The sequence below is a fragment of the Trachurus japonicus genome, chromosome 20, assembly GCF_045865225.1.
Source record: "Trachurus japonicus isolate A0001 chromosome 20, Traja_1.0".
Classification (NCBI taxonomy): Eukaryota; Metazoa; Chordata; class Actinopteri; order Carangiformes; family Carangidae; genus Trachurus; species Trachurus japonicus.
The window spans coordinates 7,562,648-7,575,030 of NC_140926.1; the positions used below are offsets into that span (position 1 = coordinate 7,562,648).

Below are 12,383 nucleotides of genomic sequence, written 5' to 3' on the forward strand. Positions count from 1 at the left end.
CCAGTGGATACAGTTTTAATTTCTCTTTTTTAAGTGGAGAAGTCTGTTCATCTGTAGACAAAATAACTTTTTACAATCATATAAAAGCTAAATTTCCAACAATTCAAACATATATATTGTGTCTATTCGCCGACAGAAGACTCTTCACACAGCTGCGTGTTAAATAACTCGAGCTCAGTTCGTACTGAATACGAGGTACTTTATTTTGCAGGCATGATGCACTTTTTTTGGATGTTAACACTAAGGCACATGATGTGTTTCTGACACACAACATGAAAAAAAAAACAGATAACATGTTTTATAGATGCCACAGATAAATTTATCATAAAAAAACACTAATAATAAACAAATCACAATAGAAAATAAACACCACTGTTAATGCAACAGGAAGGTAAAAGCTAAACAACCTCATTAAGGTTCTAGTGGATTTATTACACAACTGTTCTCTTGTTCCTAATACACTGAAAACTGAGTGTACGTGTTGTATACGAGGCCGGTTTCCTGAAATTAAATCACGACTCGGTCAAAATTCAATGATTATATCATTGGTAAAAACTTGGTCAAGAGACACTTGCTTCAGCCTGTGATAGATAAAAGTAAGTGGCACAGTGGTGGACCGCAGAAAATTAGCATAATCAACATAATGTGGATGATAAGAGCGAGTGTTTTTCCAGTTATCGTGATATTTTGTATTAATACTTTGAGGTATACACTTTGGCACTTCAGTGAGCAGAATAACCAATCACTATATCATACTGTATATAGTTATTATAGGCGAGTCGAGTGCATACGGGACTGACATGTACGTAAATATACACATATGTCTATTGCAGCAACTACAAAGCAACTTTATATGACAAAAGATGATGCTACTAGTGGAGCTGCAGCTACGTAAACACGATATATGTGGAGTTCACTAACCTACGCTAAGCTTCTTCACCTCAGCCTCGATCGATTTATAGACTTCATGATCTAAAGCATCATCTTTCCTATCTTTTATATAACTATAACTTGATGCTGCAGTCATTTTAAACAGGCAGGGACATAAAAAATACAGCAACACAATGAGTTTATAACCCAGTGTGGCTTTTTCTGCAATAAAAAATACTACAGAAACACTGAGGTTTCAATAATTGTGCTGTCTTGCTGTGTCATACTTCTATAGATAAACAGTTTTTAAAGTGCATTCCTGATGATCAATGTATCTGTGTAAGGTGACGGAATGATTTATGATTGTTTTCTTTTGTTAGTTTCTGCTAAAAATTAACATACATGCACGTTATTATCAGTTACTATCTATAGTTGAGACTGTAACAGTGTGGAGCGCTGATGAATGATCCACAGTGTGTTGTGGGTTTGTTTGCATAGTGACTACGCTGCAGGCTGGCATTTCATTAAGGTGGTGAAAATAAAATAAAAATAGTTGAATTAGTGATGTTTGGAGAGGAGGGAATCCTCCAATATAACAAGATGGGAGGTGAAGATGAGTGAGAGTGGTCTATTTTTGGACAGCTCCTTAAATTACACGGCCGCTGGAGGGTTTTCTCCAGGATTGGTGTTGGGTGGAGCCAGTTTCATGACGTTGAAAAACTCCACCACCTGACCGGGGACTTCAGCCAACACGCTTTTTGCGAGCGCTTCTTTGGGAGCCTGAGGAGCCCAAAAGAACAAAAAAAAAGTACAGAACAATGAAGAAGACATTAAGATAACTTGTTCAAAATAAATCATGATGTGTGATCATTATCCCCAGTGATTAAGTTAGATGAAGAAAGCATGAATGAGAAGCAGAGAGTCGTGCAGATGAAAAATGTTCAGAGGGAGAGAAAAAAATTCCACTTGTAAATATGACAGTGAACTTTGAGGCGTGGCTTCTTCATCTATTGTTCCGCCGTTCTAAAAATAGCTTACACCGACAATACTGCTACGACTATAGGGATTATGGCAATGGGCCAAATGTTGAACTATCCCTTTAAGGAAACAGACTGTCAATTCTGCAGCTAGTTAGTCGCAGAAAATACCACGAAAAGGCAAGGAAAAGACAGCTGTAGTGGTGAAACTTGTAATAAAAAGCTGCAAGCAAAGACAAAAGGGTCTGCGATCATTGCTATCAAGGTGTTATCGGTGTTGCATTCACCACAGGCACTCGATCTGACACGTTCAGGAAGTGAGCGTGGGTGTCGACACCACATGTCGTCGAGGGTCTTTGTTTCCGAACTAAACACATCTCTGGTGTGTTCAAACCAAGAGCAGCAGAGGAGATACTGTACGTGTGGATGTGGCCTCAGATTCACGGCTAATCCTTAAAAATATCAAACAAAGATCGAGACATGATTGGAATTTGTGACGGCAGCAAAGTTATCAAAACTCTTAATTGTGACTCACAGATTTGGGGGTTTTTTAGTTTGTTTTTAGTGAACTAGAGTGGAGTTTTCCCTTTTGATGTAAAAGAAGTTGAAGTTGAAAAAAAAAGAGTTGGAAAAGTACAGTAGGAATGGAGAAAACGCAGCAGTGATTCATGCAGTGGTTAAGTGAGGCAAGTACAGTTATGTGGGCTACAGGACAGACTGGGATGTGGTGATGGGGGTTTAGGACTGAAATACTGTATTTGGGGTACCCTAAGAAGCACTGGTTTCTTTGGGGGGCTTCAGTTTGAATAAATTGAAGAAGGAGGGCACTTGTTGCGGTAACTCGGCCAAAACACTTTGGGCAAGAGCCTGGATGGGCGCCTGAAAAGACATAAATACACAAGGCAGGGGAATCCCAGGGTTTGGATGTTTATATTATAATATAATATATTTTATTATATATATATATATATTAGCATTTGATGATAATGATGCTACTGTGTTATGTTCGATTTGTGTCATTTTAAAGCCAGTTAAACTGAAAACGTAGCAGTGAAATGCTGAAAGAAAAAAGTGCATGCAGTTTTTTTTACAGCAGTGATTTGACTGAAAAAAAAATCAGCTGAAACGTGGTAAAATTTAAAAAAATCCCTTACGTTTTGGAACTGTCTGAACGGCACGAACTGGACGATGTCTCGCATGGCGGGTTCGCCGGACAGAGAGCGCAGACGTCCGTCGTCACCGTCCAGGAACTCCATGGCGCTGAAGTCGGCCCCGCCCACTCCGACGATGATGATCGACATGGGCAGGCGCGAGGCGTTGACGATGGCGTTGCGGGTGTCGTCCATGTCTGTGATGACGCCATCGGTGATGATGAGCAGGACGTAGTATTGCTTCAGGGAGACGACGACAAAAACAAAACAAACAAAACAAAAAACAGACAGAAGAGCAACGTTTACACAGCTGCAATCTGTGAATGAGTGATTCTGATTCATAAACAAACCCAAGCCTCTGTCTCTTTAGTCGCAATTTCAATAAATCTCTGGATTTCTAAAGTGACAGCTTCTTTTTTTTTTTTTTAAAAGGCAAACAAATACACAAAGAAATCTAATAACGCTGAGCCTTTCATGAAAATGGCTTTCAGGGGGTAATCACTGACATCCTGATGCTCTGGATCGGGCCATTATCAAATCAAATCAAATCAAATCAAATCAAATCATGCTGTTGCACTGGGACAATTACACAAAGAAATGAGTTTTAACCTGCTGTTTTCATCCTGCTTCATTGTGGCTCTGCAAATAACACGAGGATAATAAAATTTGCATTTGCTACCAGTCCTGCCTGTTTTTCATTGCATAACAAATGCAATTCAGTCTCGGGCTGACAGAACGAACTTCGCTATTCGAACAGAATTCACATTATTTTAAAAATGACAACATTCAAAAGGTGGAAACGCACGACGTTATGCAACTATGCAAAATAACATGTGCGTTGCAACATTCGGGGTAGTAAACATGTTGATAAAACTCACACTACACACCTTTTTTTCTTCTTATCGATCGATCCGCGGACCAGTTGTGTGCTGATCACAGATCAACTGTGATCCGTTGCACTGCTACTTATAATATTTTGATTTCCCTTCTGGAAGTTTTATATCGAGTTGGTAAAACTTGAGTGTGTTGCGAACGTTACATAACAGATTTGGTTGGAATGCCCTTTAGTGGACACGGGACGTAATAGGTGTGTATAATGAGCTAAAAAAAACAAAAAACATTAAAAGTTCTAATATAATCTGAATATTTAACATAAGAAGTGTTAGAAATTCAAATCTGATTTGGGTGAAAGATCGACAGCCCTGATTCAGTCCTCAAAATATATGTTGTATTTTTAAAACTGAGAATTGGCACAAATCAAAAACCATGTGTGAAACCAAATGAGGGTTAGTAGTTTTATATTTCCAGCTCAACATCCACACACCCACACACACACAGATACTCACTGATGCGGTGGTCTGCTGCAGGGCTTGCTTAGCGAAGCAGGCCACGTGGTTGATGATCGGGGAGAAGTTGGTGGGGCCGTAGAGTTTGACCTGAGGCAGACACACCCTGTAGGCCTCCACCACACCTTCAATACCTACACACAAACACACACACAGACAGCAGTGTTCAGACTTGCAAACTGGGTATTGCCATTTCTAAATCATTAAGATAAACCTATAATACAATGACTTGTGAACAGACCTGCACAAAATGGATTCGATGGGTTGAAATTCAGAGGAAACTCGTGGGAAACCTGAAACAAAACAAAACCAGGGATGATTTCCTGGACTATATGCAAACAGCTGTCTTATATTTGCATTTACTTTTTTTTAATCTCATGCTTAGCTTTTAATTACCTGCCATGTGGGAGGAATCTGGGCTCCAAATCCAAAGGCAGGAAACATCTTGTCACTACACAGAGAAGAGAACAGACAGCCATTGAGGTGGAGGAACATTAGTACATAATAATAATAATATTAATAGTATTTATATAGCGCCTTTCATACAAAAAATGCATCTCAAGGTGCTTGATCATAAGGCGATAAGACAAGTAATAAACAATCATACAAATGCTTGAGCCTTTTTAAAGTGTTTTTCATTGTGTCTTGTATGTCTTTGTGTGTTCTCTTTGTTTCTCCACCTGACCTGGAACAACCGTACAAAATGTGTGTATGCACAAATGGCAAATAAAGATTTTGACTTTGACTTTGAAATAAAAGTTAGCCAGAATTAAAACAAAGTTAAAAACAGATGGATTTTTAATTTGTCTTTTAAAAACATTAAGAAAAGCTGCCATTCTCATATCCCTAACAGTTTAATTTATTAAAAAGGAAGGTTTTACATGACATTTAAATAATTGCCCTAGGTGTGCGAGGAGCTGTCAGACCTGTCGTAGTCCTGGATGACGTTGCCCACAGACCAGATAGCAGAGAGGTACTCGTTCACTCCCTGAGGACTGATGTAGTGCAGGGACTGAGGAGACTTCGGGTCCCCGTTGGAGCCTGTGAAGTCGATGGCCACCTGCCAACCAACAGGACACAACGACGACATCATTCCCCTCATTAGTCACCGAAGACCCCGAGTGAACAACAACGATTGGCATTAATGAGAGAGAAGCCCCGATGACTCACGGTGAAGTTGATCTGACAGCCTCCCATGATGTAATCCAGGAATGTGTACTCCTTCACCACCTACAGGGAGCATCGTGTGAGATCAAATCAAATCAATAATTGTAAACATGTCAATTATTAGAGACTCTAAATGCTGAGATTAACTACACAGTGTTGTTGTACCTGGCAGTGCTTCACACTGACAACACCTGAGTTCTTGTAGCCTTTCTTCTTCTGTTTCTTCTTGCTGTTGATGCACTCAAACTCTGCCTGAGGACAAAACACAACAGCACAGGTCTGTGTCAACACCTCGTTACGATTAAGAGTTGATTAAAAAGACTAAAAAACAAGTAAAGGGTTGGCATATCGTGTCATTTATGGGTCAGTGACTAATAATTAGAAATTAATGAAAATAAAAAAAATAAAAAAATTGTTTTAAAAGCATATATCAGATTTGTTAAAATGTACATTTTGTATTCATGTTGGTTTTATGTCATTTGAAAAGACATTTTAACTAAAGTAAGACTGAATGCCCTGAAGATGTCAAATGGTGTAACCACAAAAGAATAATATTAAATATTTTACACAGTGAGTGGAATATAGAAAATATTACTTTCTTCTGAAACATTAAATTGAAATAGATGTTTTTGCTTTATTTCTATATTTAAATTGTAATGCATTATTTATGTAAATTTTTTTGTCAAGAAACATGATGTTGCATTGAAAAAGTGAATTACATTTATTCCACATGAGTCCAAATTTATTTTCCTGTATATAGATATAGATTTTTATGAAAAAAATACCAGTTACACCACTTGACATTGGGTTGCATCACATCATCGACCCTTACAACAGATGGGTTATTGTTGGAACTGTGCTTTAGCTGACTGAAATGGTAATTAAAGAGTCGTTTCCTCCACCACAGTGAACTCAGTGACGATCTAAACTGTGAAGATATTTGAAATGCCAGCTGTTTCGCACACACACAATGTAAACACACCCACACGATCATACCGGAGATGAGTGCGATGCTTCTTGGAGGCGTGTCAGCGTTGTCTCAAATATCCCAATAAGATCGTGTGAACCATCGTTGTCATAGTCGTAACACTCGACCTGGAAACGAGCACAAACACTTGATGTGAAAACAATACACACTGAGAAAAAGAAAGTTTTCTTAAGGAGTCGGTTCACACAAACCACAAAGTCTGTACACAACCTACAAATTATCCAGTGACACAGCCACAGATTAATTAAAACAATAGAAACCCGATCAAATAAAATCAAACGTATCCACACTGGAGGTACGAGAGGTTTTTAGGTTTTGTAATCTACGTGAACCGACCCTTTAAGTTCATTAAAAACCGGAGATGTAGACACAAACAACATGCAAAAGTGAGATTCAAAGCACAACTCTATGTTATCCTGTTGGACTAGACAGACACCGGCAGTAACATGACTCCAAGGAGAGAGAGTATGTATGTGTCGACGAAGAGGAACGAGTTGGATGAAGGAAAACTCGGAGGGCTGGACACCGTGTGGAAGAGGAGGTGTCTCAGATTATCTCCCATCACCTACTGCATTCACACACTTCACCCGTGGAAGTGATGGTAAGATGAAAAAAAAAAAGACAAACACTTGTGGCGCTCTGGGTAACTCACTTGTCCCGTACGGTTGGAAACTGGTTCCTTCCTGACATGTTTGCTTTAGAGGTTAAACAAAAAGGCGTATATCATCAAACTAGTGCTAAATCAACTATAACGAGTTCATACTGTATGTTTCCAGACATCTGAGAAGGGAAACTGTTTTCATCATTAGTTAAAGGTTAAACTGTGTCATTAACACGAAAATAAAAAGTTCCACTGAAAACAGATTATTAATCATTAAAAAAAAAGAAAAGTATTTAACGTACTTTTATTGGTTTGTCCATCTCTCCTCCACAGAGAGACTGCAGAGGGATTCGGAAAGGTCTCCATGTTGGATTCAAGTTGTTCTTCACCACCTACGGTACACAATACACAAAGACAGACAGAAAACTTTACCAGGAATAAATCCATGATGAATTTATAAGTATGTAGATTCATAATCTCTGACTGAAATCGCATTTATGCAGTAAAAAGCAGAGACATGGTTCTTTAAAAACTGTTGTTAAGGAGAAACAAGTTCTTCATGCCAGAGAGAATTTAACTGGAAAAACTGTGCTTGTTTCTGGCTGCTGGAGATCCTGGAGACTTTTGGAGTTGCCCACCAGTGACTTCATCCTGGAATCTGCCCCTTTAATATGAATTACTCTCAATTTTGTCATGTCTGTAAGTTAGATAAAAAGGAAACCTAAACATTGACCTACATACATATAGTGTAAAAAAATCTGTGGTGTAACACAGCGAGCAGAGGTTCCTCTTTTCACATAAACTGTAAAAATCAAAAGTGTTACGGTAATCAAACACTAAAAAGAAAGTCTCTCCCAGTTGTTATATTGCTCCCTTCCACGGAAAAAGGAATGTGCAGCGATGGCAGCCGGGATCAAACAAAAGGTTAATAATTTAACGCTTGTTAAAGAACTGCAGTTCGGGTGTGTTTACCTCCGTCCTGTGAGCCAGCTGCCATCCAGTTGCTGTGGACTTGTAGAACTCCAGGTAAGGGTCCGACTTCCCGAAGAAATCCTGGAAACAAATACAGGAATGAAGCCAACAGTGTAAAATGCACCTGAGCATTGAAAATAAGTGAATAAATAACAGTATTTAAGAGATTAAAAAGAAACACAGATACCTTATTATCTAGCTTCCTCGCTTGCACTTCAAAATTCGCCACCCGGTTGTCTTTTATTTCTTCTGCAACGATCTACAACAGCATAGAGGATAAATAAATAAATGAATGAATGAATGAATGAATGAGCAAAAATAAATGCAGTCAGACGTCATGACAATATTCCTCTCTAACTCTCTGTGCCACTCACTGTGATGGTCCCTTTTCCTGCAGGCGACTTGTTCTTCAAGACGAGTGGTCGGGTCAGTTTTTTACTGGACACAATCTATAAACAAGTAACAAAAAAAAAAGAAAAAGAAAAAAGAAAGCAGTTTAAATAGGAAGAATAAACTCGCCTGCGTGCGTCAAGACAAAATTACGTGACAGAACAAGCAGGCAGACCGTCTGAGGTCAAGTTACACTGAGAGAGACGACGCAGCAGCAACTGTTTATCTGGGATGTTAAACATTCGATCTCTGACACAGTGAAACAGTAGCGACTCCATTACACTACACAACACTACTGCTGCCTGCCTGCAATTTCTGTTTACTCTTCACAATGAGAGGAAAAGTGACATTTAAAAAGTGAGGAACTGAAATATTCAGCAGAATGTCAAGCAGCACAAACTGAAATTATTTACTTTCTGAGGAGGAAAAAGAAAATAAACACTTTACCTGACCCAAGGTGCACTCCAGTTCCCCGAGGAAGTCGTCGTCACTCAGGTCAACAGTCTTGTTGTCGATGTCATAAATCCCAAACTTGAGTTTCTGCACTATTTCAAAGTAGTAGTCGATGTTGAACTTCTTCGCAAACTTTGGGGTGAGGCAGTTCTGGACTTTCTCTGTGCGGTCCACCTGTTGGGAAACGTGGGATTATTATTTCATGTATGGGAGAGTCTGAGATTTCTGTAAACTTCAGGGTGTAATCGTGCCCAGATGAAACAGGAAATGACATAACTGCTTTACACAATCACTTCTCTGTCTCTGGGGTTAACGACTTGACACCACTGTGAGATTTTCTCTTGAAAGAGAAGTGGTGCCATAACGGCCGCACTAAGGAAAATTTATGATCCAATACATCACCTTATGTTTTCCAGAGAGCTCGACAGGTTCACTACTGACGACCACAGAGTCACAAACATCCAGACAAACTCAAAATCACCTACAGTATATTAACAAATCCAGATCCAATGTACGTACTGACCTCATACCACTGAGATTGAGAGGTGTTCATCAACAGGACGCAGAGGGGGTCCGACTTGGAGCCAATGTCTTTATCCAGGAGATGGTCACAGGACACGGTGAGCTCCACCTTGGTAACACACTGAGCAGCCATGTCTGCCTGGCAACAAGCTGGAGAAACAACACACAGACCAAGACACTAATATTAGGCTACTTATTAAAAGTTTTGGGACCCCTGGTCAAAATTTTTGCGAGTGGAAGATTTAATGATCTCCAAAAGGCATAAAGTCAAACATAAAGCACTCATTTGCAATATTTTAAGCAATATCATTGTACTATCTTTGTTTTCTACAAAGCAGAAACAAAAGAATGGGAAACCCAGGAGACTTGAGCTCTCAGATAACTTTGACCTATATCAGACAAGATACTATTTGCATGCTGTGATCGTTTCCAAAGGGAGTGCTACAAGGTACTATGCAGGGTGGCCAAACCTTTTCTGTGGGCCCTTTTCTTTTACTATCATTTTAAAAAATATGAAAATAAAAAAATATTACATTGTTTAAAATGTAAAGGGAATGCGTCATCTGTAACTTCATGCCTTTTGGAGATCATTTGTGGATTTGGTAAAAATCTATTTGTGCCCCAAAACTGAAGAAGAACAGCCCACTAAAGACTGTAAACAGCTGATTTTTGACTTTATCATAACTCAACTACTCATCTTATCTCTTGTTTTATCGCTCTATTGTGGTTGTAATGTTATTGTGCAGCACATTTAGCTACATAAGTTGTATGAAATGTGCTGAATATCCCACTAGACGCTGCAAACATCTGAAATCTGACTTTATTATTACTCTATTGCTCTACTCCCCTTGTTTTATTGCTCTTTTTCAGTTGTAATGTTATTGTGCAGCACATTTAGTTACATAAAGTTGTATGAAATGTGCTGAATACCCCACTAGACGCTGCAAACATCTGAAATCTGACCTTATTATAACTCTATCTAATATGAATAGTGCTCGCTATCATAAAGTGTATTATCATTAGCCTATGATTGTACTTTAATAATAAGTAGCATTTCAGTACACACCCAGTCCTACTAGACGCTGCAAACATCTGAAATCTGACTTTATTATTCCTCTATTGCTCTACTCCCCTCGTTGTATTGCTCTTTTTCAGTTGTAATGTTATTGTGCAGCACATTTAGTTACATAAGTTGTATGAAAAGTGCTGAATACCCCACTAGAGACTGCAAACATACGGTATGAAATCTGACTTTATTATTCCTCTATTGCTCTACTCCCCTCGTTTTATTGCTCTTTTTCAGTTGTAATGTTATTGTGCAGCACATTTAGTTACATAAGTTGTATGAAATGTGCTGAATATCCCACTAGAGACTGCAAACATCCGAAATCTGACCTTATTATAACTCGTATAACCCTCTTGTTTTATTACATTACTTATTTTATGAATAGTGCTCTCTATCATAAAGTATTATCATTAGCCTACTTTAATAATAAGTAGCATTTCAAAGAGGGGTACACACTGGCACAGTGACAGTACACACCCAGTCCTGTGCACAGTAAACTAAACCTACCTGCATCTGTCTTTACTACAACTGGGCGTTAACGTTACGCCTTGACCATATAGCGGATTATCTGATAGAAAATGAGCTCCATACAGTAACAGTTACACAAAAACCTCTCTAAAACAGCAGCAGCAGCCTGGTGGAGCAGTGACTGAGCCCCAGTGGAAAATATGACACATTTTTATTACACTGTTGTGTAGGGCAGCCTTTCTCAAAGTGGGTGCCGCGGCACCCTGGGGTGCCGTCTGACTGCGTCAGGGGTGCCGTGAAAAAAACTTCTGACATTTCATAGAATACATTCTTTTTACATATAGGCCTATGCAAAGGGGCCGTGTCCACCGGACGCCCTTTTAACCCGCCCTCGGCGGAAAAAAAGCTCTCGGGTCGGGGCTTCTCTTTTTTTGTCGCGGCGCTCAGAGCGCTCAGAGTTGAAATAATCAACTTTTGGAACAGCGCCGCACTTATCAAGCGGCTCGGACGTGAGGCGGCTCGTTTCAGCAGCGTTCAGAGAGAGAGAGGGAAAGGGAGGGAGAGAGAGAGAGAGACCGCTCCGTGGACACAGCCGTTGGTCACGGGCGCTCAGAGCAGTAGGGGCCGTGTCCACCGGACACAGGACGCTATGAAAAAAATGCGTCGTACAGACAGGCACACATCACGAGTCACCCCCCCTCCTCTCTCCAGTGGATCTGTGTCCGCTCTGTTCCGACTCCGGTGCGTTTGATGTATAAAAACACTCTGCAGTGACACGGTAGAAACTCTCTGATTGAGAGAGTCACAACGGAGCGGAGACGCCGGTGGATTCATTTGAGCGCGTGCCTGCGCGCTGCGCGCATGTAGACCTTTCTCTCTTCCTCTCACATTGCGGATTATTGTGTGCGTGTGCGTGTGTGTGCATATGTAGGCTACAGAGGCACCTATGCACCCTGCATTTACAGTTTGTATTATGCTCTGTTAACTACTATACTGTCTCATCTAAATAAACAGGACATTTACATTTAGGCTATGCAGTGTTATTTTGAATTACATTTTACACTGGGGTGCCCTGAGATTTTATTCACTTTTGAAAGGTGCCCTGACTGAAAAAAGTTTGAGAAACGCTGGTGTAGGGAACGGGGCTAATGCTAACGCTAATGCTAACGACGCTAACTTACCGCTGCTAACAACCAACCTCAGCGTTTGTAAAAAAGAAAAAAAAACTGACAGCAAGAGCTAGATAACACTTCTAATGAACCAATTAAGTGCTAAATAGTATATATACAAAGGTTTGGTACAAGACTCACGGGAGGGAGAAGATGTAACGTTGGTTTAAAGATGACAGTGAGCTGCTCCGTCCGGGAGAGAGAGAGAGACGTCGGGGATCCAGCCCTGAAGATCTCCGGTAT

At 39.9% G+C, this 12,383-nt stretch overlaps 1 protein-coding gene across 3 annotated transcripts; it reads right to left on the reverse strand.

The window, feature by feature from the left end:
• Window positions 1-185: 185 nt before the first annotated feature.
• On the reverse strand, window positions 186-12,383 carry LOC146966321 (copine-3-like). 3 transcript variants are annotated; one of them, XM_085763388.1, is made up of 17 exons: window positions 12,282-12,383; window positions 9,439-9,587; window positions 8,910-9,089; window positions 8,447-8,521; window positions 8,260-8,331; window positions 8,073-8,153; window positions 7,403-7,492; window positions 6,508-6,606; window positions 5,677-5,763; window positions 5,515-5,574; window positions 5,271-5,404; window positions 4,741-4,795; window positions 4,586-4,637; window positions 4,345-4,478; window positions 3,002-3,238; window positions 2,615-2,726; window positions 186-1,650 (listed from the first exon to the last, which is right to left on the reverse strand). In XM_085763388.1, the coding sequence occupies exons 2-16, from the start codon at window positions 9,568-9,570 to the stop codon at window positions 2,616-2,618; spliced, it is 1,599 nt and encodes a 532-aa protein (XP_085619514.1). In that variant the 5' UTR covers window positions 9,571-9,587; window positions 12,282-12,383; the 3' UTR covers window positions 186-1,650; window position 2,615. The 3 variants fall into 3 exon arrangements, with proteins under 3 accessions (XP_085619514.1, XP_085619512.1, XP_085619513.1); XM_085763386.1 differs by lacking the exon at window positions 2,615-2,726; XM_085763387.1 differs by lacking the exon at window positions 2,615-2,726 and having other exon boundaries at window positions 12,273-12,383.

What these genes read in the sequence shown, in the direction of transcription:
- LOC146966321 (XM_085763386.1), bottom strand. Translation starts at nt 9,570, where the DNA reads ATGGCTGCTCAGTGTGTTACCAAGGTGGAGCTCACCGTGTCCTGTGAC. An exon ending in TGGAGTGCACCTTGGGTCAG is followed by an intron (nt 8,522 to 8,909) that starts GTAAAGTGTTTA and finishes ACTTGTTTATAG; the next exon opens with ATTGTGTCCAGTAAAAAACT. An exon ending in CGTTCAGACAGTTCCAAAAC is followed by an intron (nt 1,651 to 3,001) that starts GTAAGGGATTTT and finishes TGGGCTCCTCAG; the next exon opens with GCTCCCAAAGAAGCGCTCGC.